The 17,731-nt window shown below is 36.1% G+C and overlaps 1 protein-coding gene across 2 annotated transcripts in view; it reads left to right on the forward strand.

Moving 5' to 3' along the window:
* Nucleotides 1-17,731, forward strand: part of SRP72 (signal recognition particle 72) — a 33,450-nt gene that overhangs the window by 13,987 nt on the left and 1,732 nt on the right. For both annotated transcript variants that reach the window (XM_043970899.1, XM_043970900.1), the window contains exons 9-17: nucleotides 1,873-2,004; nucleotides 4,215-4,343; nucleotides 5,754-5,826; nucleotides 8,137-8,201; nucleotides 11,334-11,429; nucleotides 12,816-12,919; nucleotides 13,103-13,180; nucleotides 13,532-13,669; nucleotides 16,522-16,559. In XM_043970899.1, the coding sequence (XP_043826834.1) occupies nucleotides 1,873-2,004; nucleotides 4,215-4,343; nucleotides 5,754-5,826; nucleotides 8,137-8,201; nucleotides 11,334-11,429; nucleotides 12,816-12,919; nucleotides 13,103-13,180; nucleotides 13,532-13,669; nucleotides 16,522-16,559 (853 nt within the window). The remainder of the gene's footprint in view (nucleotides 1-1,872; nucleotides 2,005-4,214; nucleotides 4,344-5,753; nucleotides 5,827-8,136; nucleotides 8,202-11,333; nucleotides 11,430-12,815; nucleotides 12,920-13,102; nucleotides 13,181-13,531; nucleotides 13,670-16,521; nucleotides 16,560-17,731) is intronic.

A 17,731-nucleotide genomic window follows, 5' to 3' on the forward strand; every position in this document is an offset into this window, starting at 1 on the left:
CACAATTCTTTTTTCTGGATATAGAGAGCATTTTCCATCATGAATCCTTTGGTGTATTATCTTGGATCATTGTTTTGCTGAGAAGAGTAAAGTCTGTCATAGTTGATCATCACACAGTGTTGTTGATAATGTGTACAATGGGGGCAGCTAGGTGGCGCAGTGGATAAAGCACCGGCCCTGGATTCAGGAGTACCTGAGTTCAAATCCGACCTCAGACCCTTGACACTTTCTAGCTGTGTGACCCTGGGCAAGTCACTTTACCCCAGTTGCCTCACCAAAAAAAAAAAAGAGAGAGATACTGTGTACAATGTTTTCCTGGTTATGCTCATTTCACTCAGCATCAGGAACTCAAAACTTTAAATAAAGTTGTTTATTATTAAAAAAGAAAGTATAAATATTTATTAAATGCATTACTAATATATTACTGATCAGTTTACTGTCAGCTAAAACAATGCTATGTACATGATATGCACACAATACATTTTTTAGTTCATTCCTACTCAGTGTATTGTGTTTCATCAGCTATTCTTACCATGCTGCTTCTTCTTTATAATTTTCAAAAGAACATTCTTAATGCAGTCACACTCTTCCTGTGCAAATACCCAATACTATTCTCAACCCATATAGTCATTTCAATCTGGGGATTACAAAGAATCATTGAGTCACATACTAGGAAAGGGACCTTAGAGGCTAGCTTGCAAGAAGAACTCCTGAAAAAGTATTTTGACATCCCTCATCTCATAAGGGGTCATCCAGACTTTGTTTAAAGATTTCCTTTGAGGGGCAACTGACCACCTCCTGAGCCACTTCATTCTAGTCTTGGGGAATCTGTATTTATTGTGGGTTTTTTTCTTACCCCAAACCCTAAATTTGCCTCTTTATGTTTTCTACCCATTACTTTTAGTTCTGTTCCCTGGAGTCAAACAGAACAAGTCTAATTATATTAATTTGCCCTGTCCATTTTATTACTTAACTTTTCATTTTCCTTAAGCCCTACTCTTTCTTCAGTCCCTTTTTTTTTCTGTCCTTGATCTGGCTCCTTTTTCAACCTTCCATAAAAGCTGGAAGAAACTGCACCTGAAGTTTGTTTCAGATATTCTTTGATTTCTTCTTTCCAGTCTCAGTCTCTGGTTTTTGTTTTGTTTTTTTCACAAATCACCTAAATTACTACCTTCTTCTCAGCTTACCGCCTTCTCTGTTCTGTTTCTTCAGCAGAAGCAGGAGCGGTGAATTTCAATATCTTTGTCCTCCTAATTTCCATAGTAAATCTTGTGCTTTTTATATTCATTTATATTTAAAAAGCAAAAACCCAACCATTGATATCACTGAAATACTTGTTAGTAAAGTGCAGCTGAATAAAAAACTAATTGGCGGCTGACTGCTGAGCCCTCCCTTACCTGAAAGTAGGTTCATAAGGGTCACGGGAGTACTTGTACTTAGGAACATTTGAAGCATTGGGCAGATGAAGTTCAGAGATAGTGGTGTGGTTTGCCATTTCATTCCCCAGCTCATTTGACAGATGAGGAAACTGAGGCAAACAGTTAAGTGACTTGTTAAGTGTCTGAGATTGAATTTGTACTCAGGTCTTTCTGACTCTCTGTCCAGTGTTCTAGCCACTGTGCCACCTAGCTGCCCAATATAGGGACTAAGGACCCTTTAAAGACTTGTTCTGCTTAGGGGGGCTTAACTTCAATTGCTCCTTAAGGGGCCTATAAAATGTAGAGTGTTCGGAACCTAACAATTTAATAAGCTAGATATAATAATATCTAATTGCAGAATCTTTCTATACAGTAGTAAAAGTAGGAGCCTTAAGAGACTAAAAAACTGAGACTTGAGTGGCAGTTAGTAATGCTTGTGGATATTTTTTTTTAGGACCAAAATGTCTTCGATTCCAAGAAAAAAGTGAAACTAACCAATGCAGATGGAGTAGAACATAAGCTTTCCAAGAAACAGCTGCAGGCTATAGAATTTAACAAAGCTTTACTTGCTATGTATACAAACCAGGTAGGTAATAGTCTCCTAATCTTTGTTACAAATAGAGCATACCGATTCTCTTGATTATTTCTTTTTGCTAAGATATTATTTAAGGTTTAATTATTCAAATCTATTTTGTGTCAATTCTTTCTATCTTTGTTTTGTTTTTTTTTAGTGAGGCAATTGGGGTTAAGTGACTTGCCCAGGGTCACACAGCTAGTAAGTGTTAAGTGTCTGAGGCCAGATTTGAACTCAGGTTCTCCTGACTCCAGGGCCGGTGCTCTATCCACTGTGCCACCTAGCTGCCCCTAATTCTTTCTATCTTTGTAAAACTACATACATTTTTTCTTATTGTGACCAAAATATCAATCTATCTTAGGTATGGTTTGTTTATTATATAATTTCATAATCCTATGAGTTTTTAGAGTAAGAGAATAGTATTCATACTTTGTTAATTTTGATAAATTCACTCCGTTGTTCTGTGTCTAATCACTCTAAATAAGTAAAATTAAATTCTCTAAAATGCTAATCATTTCTTAGGTTCAAGAACAGGTTTTCATTTTTGTACTGTGGCTATATGGAGAGTAAATTATTAATGTTAATGAGAACAAAGATCTTAACTTTCCCTATTCCTAAAATTCAGATTAAGTTCTAGTTTAAAATTAACTTTTCCTAAGTGCAGAATTCAAGATCTATAAAGTTTTTTTTCTTTTGCTGCTGATTGAAAGGTAACTTAAAATTTTAAGCAATAATTATTAGACATTGATATATTTTTTGCGTGTGTGAGGCAATTGGGGTTAAGTGACTTGCCCAGGGTCACATAGCTTGTAAGTGTTAAGTGTCTGAGGTTGGATTTGAACTCAGGTACTTCTGACTCCAGGGCCGGTGCTCTATCCACTGCGCCACCTAGCTGCCCCCTAGACATTGATTTTAAAATATTAACCTAAGCTAGTTTTTAATCAACTCCTCCTATAAAATGTGACTATTGATGAAGAACTGTGAATGCCTTAACTGTTCTCAGCAATACAATGATCCAAGACAATCCCAAAAGAAAGAACTGATATTGATGGAACACAGACTGAAGAATGCTATTTTTCACTTTGTTTCACTTTTTTTCTTTTATTCAAGTTTGCTTATATAAAATTACTGATATGGTCATGTTTTACATAATTGCACATGCATAACCCACATCTGAATGCCTCAGGGAAGGGGGAGGGGAGGGAACTGAAAACTATAAATAAAAATGGTTATTATTAAAAAATAATAATAAAATGTGACTATAAACTACTGAGATTTTATTTTAAATGTGCTAAACTTCTACATCCAAATATATATATTTACTTCCTTGAAAAACATTGTAGAAAGCTAGACACTTACTGGAAAAATGCTCAGATCAATTTTGGAACTTTTTTTGACTTTGTATTTTTACCTGTGACATGTTTCTTTGAAGTATTATTAAGTGTCTGTTCTTTGAGGATAGATTTGGTTTTATGTAACTGTAGAAATTATGAAGAGGCAAATCCAGTGAATAAAAGATTGTTCACATTGCTATTAATAATGTTTTTGGTCCAAAAAGGGGTGCACCTGTAAGGTGAGGTGTTTTTCTTTTGTGATTCATAAATTAGCTATGAAAAGAGTTCAACAGAGTGAGTAGATAGATTTTTTTTTGAACATGCATTTGTTAAGTTACTTAACTATATGCCATGCACTGTGCCAGGCTTTGGGGAATAGTGACACAGAGGAAACTAATTCCTTTCCTTCTATGGTCTCTGAAGGCAACATTTTAAGTAGAAAATTTTTTTTTTAATTAATTTTTTTTGCGGGGCAATGGGGGTTGTGACTTGCCCAGGGGTCACACAGCTAGTAAGTGTCAAGTGTCTGAGGCCGGATTTGAACTCAGGAACTCCTGAATCCAGGGCCAGTGCTCTATCCACTGCGCCACCTAGCTGCCCTAGAAATTTTTTTGAGAGAATCTATTTCTCATTATGTCTTAAGGCCAGTCTTGTTACTTTATAGTCACATTTATATTTTGCTTAATAAATTGTACTTGCCAGGTAAATGCAGCTTTTTTTCAAGGACAAAATGAGAATTAGGCTTTATAAAGTGCCAAACTTATTCTATGTGATCCATCCAGGCAAAATTAATCTTATTTTACTTGGTTTTCTTTCTCCTTTTATTCTGTCCTGTTTGTCATCATGGTTATAATAATTATGTGAAAAAATGAAATCTTATCTACCTAGGCAGATCAGTGCCGTAAAATATCAACCAGCTTACAGTCCCAAAGTCCTGAGCATCTCTTGCCTGTGTTAATTCAAGCTGCCCAACTCTGCCGGGAAAAGCAACATGTAAAAGCAATAGATCTCCTTCAGGTAATTGAATAATTTATTTTAAAATGGGGTCCCTGACAGTTGTGACCTGCTGCATCATTTTCATCATGATTCAGCAACTCTTAAAACTCGGTAGGGAGTTGATGGTAAGGGATACTTGGTAAATCATCAACTTGTTTTAGTACCATTATTGAATTGTGTTTGTCCTGTGGATGTGGATGTGGGCATTGAATGCCTTTTCATGTAGAGATTCCAGACTGCTTTCATCAGAACATGCTTTCTGTGTTGTCAGGTGTGATCAAATGGGCTCCAAAAAGCTATTCTTTCTTCATTTCTGGATTTTTAGATTGGTCCCAGCCCAAATATATGACGTTTTGAAGATACACTCTGGCTTCTGATTTTACTAATAGGGAAACTGACTATATATTTGGGTTACCTTTTTGGAATTTGGGTAAAAGCAAGCAAAAGCAGACAACATTTATTAGAAGATCTACCTCAGATTTCTCTCTTATATTTTGTGAAAAACAGTGAAACATCTTCCAGGAAACCTGATGTTTCTGATTATTATCCAGATTAAAAAGGTAAAGGGTAGAAGTTATAGTGACTGTACATTTTAAAAAAACTTATTCCAATCCATAATTTTCATAATAATAATTCCATATTTGTAAAGCATGAGAAACTCAAGCGTCAGCTTAAGGTTTACAAAGTATTTCACATTTGATCGTCACAACCCCATGAGGTAGGTAGTATAGTTGTTATTCTCATTTTAGAAATGAGAAAATAGACTCACAGAGTTAAGGATGTACCCATGGGCACACAGCTGATAAGTGTTGTAGGTGGAATTTGAATTAATCTTTCTATGCTGAAAGCCCAGCTCTTTTTTTTTTTTTTTAAGTGAGGCAATTGGGGTTAAGTGTCTTGCCCAAGGTCACACAGCTAGTAAGTGTTAAGTGTCTGAGGTCGGATTTGAACTCAGGTACTCCTGAATCCAGGGCCGGTGCTCTATCCACTGAGCCACCTAGCTGCCCCTATTTTGTTTTTTTGTTTTGTTTTTGCAGGGCAATGAGGGTTAAGTGACTTGCCCAGGGTCACACAGCTAGTGTCAAGTGTCTTAGGTCAGATTTGAACTCAGGTCCTTCTGAATCCAGGGCCAGTGCTTTATCCACTTCACCACTTAGCTGCCCCCAAACCCAGCTCTTTCTGATACGTTATGCTGCTTCTCAATTTCCACAGCATACCTTTGAGCAGAAATATGTATTGAAATGATTGCCCTTATTCATCTTTCAAAGTAGGGTTTTCCTGAACTTCTGTGATTCAAATTGTACCCTAAAAAATTATTTGTTAAAAGCTGTTTAAAAGGTTATACATAGTTGAGAGATCAAGAGTTGACAACAGTGAGTTAATTAAGTAAAATATATAATTAGTCTCTTTTTTCCCTCCAAAAATACTTAGGAATTTTCAGAACAGCATCCAGCCAATGCAGCAGAAATTAAATTGACCATGGCACAGCTGAAAATTGCTCAAGGTACAGATATGTTTAATAGTTTTGCAATGTCGTTTTTAATGAAATGGGATGATTTGAGTGATCCTGAAGTATCTTTTGACTTCATAGGAAGAACCATGTTGGAGACTATGAAGTTTAGCAGTGAATTGGTCTTTTGATGAGATTTTTATATTTCCTTCTTAGAGAAATATTGGACTGTCTTGACAGTTAAAAAGTTGCAGGCAAAAGTATGCTCATAGAATAATATAACTGAAAAGAACTCTTATTTAACAAATGAGGAAACTGAGCCCTAGAACTTGCCCAGGGCCAGCCAAACTACTAACATAAAATCCAGGTCTCTCCCTCAGATGCACCTTCCTCAAACTTTGAATCATGGTTTAAGACCACCTTCCTTCCCATGGGCAACAACAAAAATTCCATTATATAAGTTATCTGTGTATATGTTTTGTTCATATATTTGAATGATTGTTTGAATCAAGCAGTAAAATTGGCCATATCTAGGGACGGGAACTTGCTTTTTGAGTTTGTTAGCACTTGTACCCCTGTGTTTATTTCTTCCTTCACCCCTGTCTCACATAAAAAAGTATTTCTTCTCCTTGCCAAAGCAAACTTGTGGATGCACAAGTCATCCCATCCCATCTTCTCCATCAGATTGCCCCTTTCTCTTCTCTATTCTCTCACACATCTTCAGTCTCTCCTGGCCTACTGTCTGCTTTCCTACAGCTTATAAACATGACCATGTCTTCCCCATCCTTAGGTCCATCTGTGCTATCATCTCATATCTCCTCCCGTTTGTGGCTGAACTCCTTGAGAAAGCCATCTAAAATTAGTTCCTCTGCTTCCTTTCCTCTCACGCTCTCAACTAAATTTGGCTTCTCGCTTTATTCAATCAGACCTGCTCTTTCCAAAGTTATTAGTGATCTCTTCATTGCCAAATTCAGTGACAGTTTCTCAGTCTTCATCCTCTTGATCTCTCTCTAACCTTTTCCACTATTGATCACCCTCTTCTTCTTGGTACTCTCTTCTCTCTAGGTTTGGAACACTGCTCTCTCTCCTGGTTCCCTTCTCCATCTGACCAGTCTTTCTCAGTCTCCTGTGCTACATCTTCATCCAGGTTATGCCTATAAACAACTGTTGTACCACAGAGTTTTATCCTGGGTCCTCTTCTCTTTTCCCTGGACTGTTTCTGGTGATCTCATTAGCTGTCACATGATTCATCTCTATGCTGTGACTCTCAAGTCTTCTTATCTAGCCCTAACCTCCAGTCTCTTACCTCAAATGACCTATCTGACATCTTGAATTGGATGTTCTGAAGTCTTCTTAAACTCATTAAGTCCAAAATGGAACTCATTTTCTTTCCCCCAAATCCTCTTTTGAACTTCCATTATTGTCAAGGCTGCCACTGTCTTCTCAGTCCTCCAGGCTCACAGTCTACGTGTCATTTTGAACTCCCTCCTTCCCTGCACCTCTCATAGCCAATCTGTTGTCAAGGCCTGTAGATTTTACCTTTGCAACATCTCTTGCATAGATACCTCTCCTCTGACACTGCCACCACCCTGGTTCGGCCCTCATCTCTTGCTTGGACTGTTACAATGACCTTCTTCTCAGTCTGCCTGCCTGAAGTCTCTCCCCACTCTAGTCCATCTTCCATTCAGGTGTCAGAGTGCTACTCTTATTTTCCTTTCCTAAGTTTTCTCTTCTCTGAGCCGTGCATCCCCATTTTTTCCAGTTGATCCTGATGTGGTATGATCTCCTGTCCTCTCCTCTTGGTCAGTTTCTAGCTTATTAATCTCCTTTCTAAAATATGAACACAATGCATTCTTGCCTCACGTGGTCTGATTTGGACAGTTGGGTCTGATTTGGACAGTTGGGAGGGTACTCACCTCATTCTGGTTATTTGTTTTGTAAAAGAGTAGAAGGAAAGGAAATGGTGGTTTATTTTTTCAGAGTAATTTTTTGCATTGCTTCCTGGTGCCTGCGGTTGCACAGCCATTCTTTGTTAGAGGCTGGACTTGAATCAAGCCCTGGGTCTAGGGACAACTTCCTATCCACTATACCACACCACCTATCAGTTTTTACCCATAGAACAAATAATCCAGTATTTACACATTTATAAACAAAGACTTGTCAGAGGAGGGGGAGGAGAGCATTATCTTTTGTAATTTGTTTTTTGAGAGACTAGTTAACCAGAAATTAAAGAATTAAGTTAATGTAAATCATTTACTTTCATTTCCTTGTTGTGGTTATGAAAGGGAGATAGGAAAAGAAATGTAAAGTAAAAATTTTATGGTATAATTTTTCATCAAATACTCCTTCTGTTTTATCCTTCAGGTAATATTACCAAAGCATGCCTAATCTTGAGAAGTATAGGAGAGTTAAAGCATAAACCAGGCATGGTGAGTTATAACTAACATATACAAGATGGAAAAAGGAAATGAAATAGAAGCTTATTGGAAACTGTCACTTGTTCACTTTATATTGCTGAAGAATTCATCTTGAGCACTTTAATTTTAGCTCAAGGCGTTTTTATTTCTTGTACAAGAGTAGAGCCAGATCCCAGACATATATTGAGTGCTATAGCCAAATTCTTTATCTGAGCTGGGTTCAGTGAAATAGTTTGTGATCATCTGAAAATCCTTTAAAAAAATCAAATGAAGGTGGTACAAAGTTATTGGGAGAGGGAAGTACAGGTTTAAGAGATTGAGACTTAGAGAATTATTGAGGCTCAGTGACCAAGTGAGGATTCAGGTATATTCTGTGATAGTATATCTTTAAAATCGATTTTAAGAAATATTTTTTATTACTAACATTTCAGACTATTTTTCCTCCTCCCTCCAGAGACATATTCCTTGTAACAAAGTTTTGTTGCTATTGTTTTAAAAGAGAAAGAAGAGAAAAAATTCAGTAAAATCAAACTATACAAAATCTGGGGGGAGAAATTGGACATTATCTACAGTATTACATACAGACTCTACTTTGCTCTTTTACAGAGGGATTTGGGACAAGGGATCTTACATTTTTTTCTTTGGGGCCAAACTTGTTCTTTATATTTTGTAGCATTTCATTTCAGCGTTTTTGTGGTTTTTTCCATTTATGTTGTTCTGATCATTATCTATATGCTTTTCCCGTCTCTGTTTATTTTACATTGTATCATTTAAGTCTTTTCTTGCTTTTTTCTTTTTTAAATGAAAGGGAACATTTGTTTATGTTTATAAACAAGTTTCAGAAACAAAAGGCAAACACATATACAATACTAGTATGATAACCATTTTCAGTATGCTAACAGCCCTCATGCTCTATGAAGGTTTCTTAACATTAAATTAACAATCAACATCATTAAGCAAACAGATCTAGACAAAAACACCAAGACATCACGAAATTAACAGATTTAGACAAAACCAAAAAAGACCAGGATTCTGTTATATTTTGAATTAATTAAATTTGCCTAAAGTAACAAAAGAGATTTTCATCATATAATTTATGTCCTGCAGTAAATAATTAAATTCTGAACAGATAGTTAATTGGTGAGTTTTTCAAAATTTTTAAAAATTGAAGTTATTTTCAGAATCATTAAGTAGTAAATACAAACCGAGTTAGGATACAGGCCGTAACTTCATTAGAACACCTTGCTTTTTTGTTTTTGTGGGTTTTTTTTCCCCTGGGACAATGAGGGTTAAGTGACTTACCCAGGGTCACACAGCTAGTAAGTGTCAAGTGTCTGAGGCCAGATTTGAACTCAGGTCCTCCTGAATACACGACTGGTGCTTTATCCACTGTACCACCTAGCTGCCCTGCTTATGTTTAACACAGCATTACTGTTATTTGGCTATTAGTATTTGCAATTTATCAGCAGTGTTTAACAAGGTAAATTGGAGACATGGTAGCCATCTTTCTGTATTTATCATATATTCATTGTTTCTTAAAACACAAATGACATTCCTTTACATTCACAAACCACAGTTTGTTTAGCCATCCCCCAAACAGTAGATATCTACTTTGTTTCAAGTGGTTTGCTATCATAGTTTTCCTTTAAATATTTTGGTGCCTATAGAGCCTTTCTTTTTGTCATTGACCTCCTTAAAGCATATGTATAGAAGTGGAATTTCTGGGTCAAAGGGTATAGACATTTTAGTCACTTTATTTGCATAATTTGAAATTACTTTTTAGAATGGTTGTACCTCTTCACAGCTTCACCCACAGTGCGCTAGTGTTGCTTTAAAAGTTAAAACAGTGTTGGATAATTGATTATAGTGGGTTGAGCAAATGTTTTCAGTTGCCTGCCTAGAAGCCACAAAGCTGTGTGAAAGAAAATTCCTCACACTTTCTCAGTGTAGCACTGTCAAGCCTACCTATGGTCTTTTGCAGTAATACTAAGAGCTCTCAAAGTACAACAAAATAAGATAGACTTGGAGTCCTGATTCTGTAATATTTGGCCTCAGTTATAAAACCATGTGTCCAGTTGTAATTTCATCACAACTAGAGTGACTTAATGATCGTTGTTTTAGCTGTTTTGGTTTCCTTACTACTCTTGCTGGTTTAAATAGAACATCCATGTTGGCACTTTAAAATGTAAACTTACATCTGTGACAATGCTAGACAGGTAGATCTACCTGTCATTAGGTCATTATGGTGTTTAGTGAGTTGGAAATTTTATTTTTGCAACTTGGTGCCATATTTTAACCATCTTTGTAACTTTTGCTTTGGAACAAAAGAGAGAATTTTTTTTCTTTTTAATCTTGTTGAGTAACAGAAGTAGGTTGTATTTATTTGCATAGAAATATTCAGATTTCACTGATATTTCATAATTAAATGAATTTCTATAAAATGACATTGTTTTATTTTTCAATAAGTTGGAAGACCCCTGGGGATTCACTCAGAAATAAAATTCTAAATTTCAACCTAATCAAACGTTCCTGAAAATAAGAGGACTTTTCCAAATAACTTTGAGAGTGATTTCCTTGATAGAAATTTGTCGTTACATCTGACACTGGGATGCTTTTTTTTTTTTTGGCGGGGCAATGGGGGTTAAGTGACTTGCCCAGGGTCACACAGCTAGTAAGTGTCAAATGTCTGAGGCTGGATTTGCCTCACAAAAATTCCTCACAACAGCCTTGTTAGGTAGATATTCCCAGTATGATCCCAATATGACAAATTAGGAAAATGATGCTCAGAGAGGTTAAGTGATTTGCCTGTTATCACAGAGCTTGTAAATGTTGATTTTAAATTACCGTAAAAGTTATAACCTCCTATGTTCTTTAGAAGAATAGAATGATAAACATTTCAACAAATAATTTTACTTTCCTTTCATAAAACTTGACAGTCTTTTATTCCTCACAGTTCTTTCCTTTGGTAAGAAAGTGCTCTAGGTAGCCCTAATAATGGCATTATAATACACATGAGATAGTAACAAAGAAGCTAGACTTTGTTTACTGTCACCTCTTTATTGCTTTAGATTTAAAAAAAATTCTAGAAAGTTCATGATGAAATTTACTGTATATTGTTAATTTTAAAAATTTGATTCTGTATAGGTGTCTGCATTAGTAACAATGTACAGTCATGAAGAAGATATAGATAGTGCCATTGAGGTCTTTACACAAGCTATACAGTGGTACCAAAATCACCAGGTAAGTAAATTTGATTGGAAATTTTTTTTTTACTACAAAAATTACAAACTTTAAATTGTTGAATTTAAAGGGTTTGGCTAGATAGTCTTTGAGGTCCTTGCCTGCTCTCCATCTATGAGCCTCTTTTTTTTGGGGGGTGGGGTGGGGCAATGAGGGTTAAGTGACTTTCCCAGGGTCACACAGCTAGTAAGTGTCAAGTGTCTGAGGCTGGATTTGAACTCAGGTAGTCCTGACTCCAGGGCCGGTGCTCTATCCATTGTACCACCTAGCTGCCCCCTTGTAATGACTTCTTTTTATTAAACTCTGAAAAGTGACCTTTGGGGATATTTACTGACAGCATATTTAGACTTCTTGCATCTTCACCGTTCTAGCCTTAAAATTCTGCATCAAAAAAAAAGAAAAAGAAAAAAGAATTCTGCGTCAGTTGTGAAAACAAAACTCCTAAAACAAAATCAGATAAAACTGGAAATTTCATCTCGTTTTTAACAATTATCACATCACATCCTTGAACCAAAAAAACCTAGCAGTCAATTAAGAAGCACAGAAGGAGAGGCAGAATGTCATAGTGAATGGAATCAAGTAGGCTTTGGTCCAAGGCCCTCCTCTGACAAGGATGCTCTTGTGGCTTTGGGCAAGTCTCTTAAACTGAGCACCCATAAGGCAATTCTAGAGATTTATAAACTTCAGATCTGTGTGGGTAAACATTCCTAAACAGAGGAGACCCAGTAAAAAAAAGGTATAATCAATATAGTTACGTCAGGACACTGCTGGTGTAGTGCCATGTTGAAGGGCCGTCAGTAATGACTTTGTAGAGGATTGATTATTTTTCTTCCTGGTTTCTTTTAGTTTTTTGGTGAGGCATTTGGGATTAAGTGACTTGCCCAAGGTCACACAGCTAGTTAAGTGTCAAGTGTCTGAGGCTGGATTTGAACTCAGGTCCTCCTGAATCCAAGGCCAGTGCTTTATCCACTGCGCCACCTAGCTGCCCTGTGGTTTCTTTTAGAATATATGCCAAGTGCAGGTTTAATAATTAGAGCCAACAGAAGGCTACAGCCTTTGCAGCCACATCCCTAAACTACATGATAGGCTTTAATATTTGTGTGCAGTGGAGGGGTTATTCTGGGAACCTAACCTTTTTTGTAACATTGTTTTCTAGGGGGAAATGGACTCATTTTCGCACAGTATCTGTTAGTATTCTCTTGGTTAGCTTATAGTTTTATTTTTTTCACCCCCTTTTAAATGTTTTTCAAATAACTGAGATGGTCAATAAAAGTTAAGATAGAGGAATTAATAAAGAAACAAACTTCTGTGGTCTAAATAGTTGTCACTTCAGTAACACTTGTTAAATATTTTGCCTAAAACTTTCCTTTTTTAATGAACCTGCAGCCAAAGTCTTCTGTTCATTTGTCCTTGATAAGAGAAGCTGCCAACTTCAAACTCAAATATGGGAGGAAGAAGGACGCAATTAGTGACCTGGAGCAACTATGGAAGTAAACTCTTACGGGTGAAAGGGTGGTCATTTAATTGCTTTGCCATCGTTTTATGTCCATGGGCTTTTGCTGTCATTAAAAATTTTTTTTTCTTTCATCTGACACACAAGCTCTTATTAAATGCTTATTGATTGATTCACATGTTTGGAATTTTTGTGTTTAACTTTTTCAATTCTCCCTCAGGCAAAATCCAAAAGATGTTCACACTTTGGCACAACTTATCTCTGCTTATTCACTGGTAGATCCCGAAAAGGCAAAAGTGTATCCTTTTTTCATTTGCACAGATTCGAATCCACATACCTGATAGGATCCATTCTCTTCCATCTGTGTTGAAGATTAGTGGATGTTTTAGAATGATGTATTCATTGAACCGTGCTCTTAGGATTCTGATATACCTCTGATCTGAAGAAGGGATACAGCCCTTCTGTCATTTCATCAAGCTATGTGGTACATAAATATGTCTGATAATTTAGTTTGCTGATGTTATTACATTCTTTACATTTTTATTCTATTTGGGATTTAAGGAGTTTATTTGTGAATGCTGAAAAAATGAGACTGTTTTAATGAATAGTTCATGTGTTCATTTTTATTTTCCTGAACTCTCTCTCACAGTCTTAGTAAACACTTACCCTCATCAGATAGTATGTCCCTGAAAGTAGATGTAGAAGCACTTGAAAATTCCCATGGTGCTACATACATTCGGAAGAAAGGAGGGAAGCTTGCTGGAGAGAACCCGCTGAAAGAACAAGGGTAATGATTTTCATTATTAATCCTAATAAAGACCTTTTTATTTCTATGATTTGTTGTTTGACCCACTCATTTTTTTTTTTTTTTTTGGTGAGGCAATTGGGGTTAAGTGACTTGCCCAGGGTCACACAGCTAGTAAGTGTTAAGTGTCTGAGGCCGGATTTGAACTCAGGTACTCCTGAATCCAGGGCCGGTGCTCTATCCACTGCACCACCTAGCTGCGCCCCCCCCCCCCATTCTTAGGGATGAAATTATTTAGTTTCCAATTAATTTTCAGTCTACCTTTCAGTGGCTCCTTATTACATGTAATTTTGTTGTTTTTTTTTTAAAGTGAGGCAATAGGGGTTAAGTGACTTGCACAGGGTCACACAGCTAGTAAGTGTTAAGTGTCTGAGGCCAGATTTGAACTCAGGTACTCCTGACTCCAGGGCTGGTGCTCTATCCACTGTGCCATCTAGCTGCCCCTACATGTAATTCTAATAAATACCTTTTTTTTTTTTTGTGGGGCAATAGGGGTTAAGTGACTTGCCCAGGGTCACATAGCTAGTAAGTATCAAGTGTCTGAGGCCAGATTTGAACTCAGGTACTCCTGAATCCAGGGCTGGTGCTTTATCCACTGTGCCACCTAGCTGCCCCCTAATAAATACCTTTTTCAAAAAAAAAACCAAACCATCAAATAACAACAACAAAAAATGGCTGTATAGTATATTAAAATCAAGTTGGGGTAAAAATGGGAGTTAGATGTTCATTATGGTAAAAAAATATTTTTCCTTTCCATCAACTTGTAGGAACTCAGGTATTGATAATTAGTCAAAATAACAGCAGCCTTGACATTTCATTAACAGTATAAAAAGCATTCATTTTGGAGTTCATTTGTAAATTTTTTATTCTTCCAGTTTTCCTTGGAATCTTAAAATGTTTTCCTTCACAACTTTTGCAAAAAGTGCAGTTAGTGACATTAAGTGGATGGCATTTTTCTTTACCCATGTAAATTTTTTTCCTTTTAATTGTGAGAGGGACCACAATTTTACAGCCTAATCAAGATTCCTAAAATATCATTAGTTAAGTTCAAGTCACATGTTGGGGTTTTTCTTTTTTTTTTTCCTTTTTTTTTTTGAAGGGCAATGAGGGTTAAGTGACTTGCCCAGGGTCACACAGCTAGTAAGTGTCATGTGCCTGGGGCTGGATTTGAACTCAGGTCCTCCTGAATCCAGGGCCAGTGCTTAATCCACTGTTCCACCTAGCTGCTCCCTGTTGGGGTTTTTCTAATGCTTCCTTTTTTCAGTTTCCTTTTTTATTCAATATATATTTCTTTGATTAAGTTTCAATGAATAATAGAATTTTTTTTTTTACATATTCACTTTCTAATGGTGGGGGGGGGTTGACATCTCACTATCCTGATTTAAAAATACGTTGCATGAATAACACCTTTTATTCATTCGTTCATTCATTCATTTATTTTGTATTGTACCTTTTTAAGTTTTTGGTATAACTTACAGTATAAATGTTTTCATTAGGCATTTGTAGGGATTGTAGTGCCTGAGTCTCAGCCTGGAATAGTGGGGAAAATGTTGGATTTGATATCAGACCCAGGTTTGAATCTCTGATCATCGTTTTACTGTCTGAGTTTCCTGGGCCTCAGTTTTCTTACATGCAAAATGAGGGAGTTGGCCTAAATGATTTCTGAGATTTCTTTTAGTTCCAAATCTATGATCCTATAATATTTTGTCTTCATGTTCAATTTGGAATGAAAGACTTGAGTCCAAGTCAAAAAGTAGGTTGCTTATTCCATTTTCTAGTTTCATTGGATGAAATTTAGGGAGATTGATTTAAGCTGATAAAATAAATTTCTGGCAGAAAATACCATAACATAGTAGAAGGTACCTTGGCCTGGTAGTTGAAAGATCTGGTTTTTATTCCTTCTCTGGCAATTACTACTCTGTGACTTTGAACAAGTCTCTTCATTTCTCTGGATCTATTTCCTCATGTCAACTATAAGGGCATTGGGCTGGATGATCTTTTAGGTTCATTTAAACTCTAATAATTATACTATACCTGCTTAGACAAATAATGCCCTTTGATTGTAGATATTTAGACCTGAAGTGGTCACTCAGTTTTGTCATGTGTTTAACTGGTATATACTAGTTTCTCAGGTTGGTTTTCAAATGTTCATTTAATTGGCTTTGCCCCTGAAAATAGGCTGTAATGAAAGTTGGGGTGGCTAGGTGGCACAGTAGATAAAGCACCAGCCCTGGATTCAGGAGTACCTGAGTTCAAATCCAGCCTCAGACACTTGACACTTACTAGCTGTGTGACCCTGGGCAAGTCACTTAACCCCCATTGCCCCACAAAAAAAAAGTGTTTAGCTTCTTTTTCTGTGTTCTTGTCAGGTGTGGAATAGCATGTTATGTAGTAGGAAAAACTATGAATTTCTAATCAGAAAACTTGTTTGCAAATTCAGATCCTGATTTTAGACTTATTGCTTAAGATCTCAGTCTTAGTTTCTTTGTATGTAAATTAAGGTGTTGGCTTTAATTATCTCAAACTCTCTAAACCTCTGGTACTGTTTTTAGTTTTGCCTCTAAAAACTTTGACTTTTAAAAATTGTGTATCTGATTGTATGTGAAATATTTTCTAAATAAAAATGTTTCTCAATGGTCATTTCTTCTGTTCTCTAAAGTATAGTCCCTCTACCATGCATGTAAATATTGATGGCTTAGTATTTCTTTTTTTCTTCACTAAATGGTGAGTTTTAGAGGGGAGGCACCATAGTTTATGTTTTCCATTTCCCAAATATCTTGAAAACAACAGATACTCCATAAATAAAATTTGATTTTTTTTCATTGTTTTTCTAGGCAAGGAGACATAAAGAAAAAGAAGAAAAAAAAGAAAGGTAAACTATCATTCCAGTAAATTATCATTATAAAACCAAGTTTTCTTTTCATCTTTTAGTGAAACCCCCTGAGTTTTTTTCTCTTTCTCTTCATACTACTATCATTTATTTAAAGCTCTGGTTTCACTAATATATTTCCTAATACGTGTGTCTATCATGAGAGAGAAATAAATGTGAGACTCAGAAATCTTATCACTTGAGAGGAAGTTCTCACTGAATATTGACTCATTTAACCAAGTTTCTTAAGTTAGAAAATATCCCCAAACTGTGGTTCCATGATATTTGAATTTTTTCTTTCTGGCTACTTTCAGTATTTTCTTCTTGACCTGGGAGCTCTAGAATTTGGCTATAATATTCCTGGAAATTTTATTTTTGGTATCTCTTTCAGAAGGTGATTGATGTATTCTTTCAATTTCTATTTACCTTTTGGTTCCAGGATATCAGGGCAGTTTTCCTTGATAAATTTCTTGAAATTTGACGTCCAAGATCTTTTTTTTTTTTTCATTTTTGAATAGAATTTATATTTTCCAAAATATATGTAAAAACAAATTTTTTAAAAACTTTGTGTTCCCAGCTTCTCTCCCCCCCCCCTCCATTTGTACTCCCACACCACAAGAACTCAATCAATTCAAAATACGTTATACATGAGTAGTCATGGAAAAATTTCCCCATATTAGCTCGTTGTGAGAGAAAACATTCAAAAAAACCAGAACTTCAGATTAAGGAATTGTTAAAGAGGAAAAGAAAAAAAAATTTTAATGTGTTACATCTGTTTTCAGATACTATCAGTTCTTTCTCTGCAGATGGACTGCAATCTTCATAAGTCTTTCAGGGTTATATTGGATCATTGTCTTGCTGAAAATAACCACATGCTTCCCAGCAGATCATCCCCCACTGTTGCTGTTATTTTGTATACAGTACATTTCACTCTGCTTCAGTTCATGTAGGTCTTTCCAGGTTTTTCTGATAGTATCCTGTTCATCATAACCTGTATATAATACCTTAAGCTTGACAGATAATTTTCCTCATGAAAGCCCAGCAAAATAGTTACCATACTACCATACGTTTTGCCATTATAATCAATCATCATAACTATTTCCCTCCATCCCACTCCCTTCCCATGACATTTACTCTGTCTTCTTTTTACCTATTCCTCCTCAGAAGTGTGTTAC

The sequence above is a fragment of the Dromiciops gliroides genome, chromosome 6 (assembly GCF_019393635.1).
Source record: "Dromiciops gliroides isolate mDroGli1 chromosome 6, mDroGli1.pri, whole genome shotgun sequence".
NCBI lineage: Eukaryota > Metazoa > Chordata > Mammalia > Microbiotheria > Microbiotheriidae > Dromiciops > Dromiciops gliroides.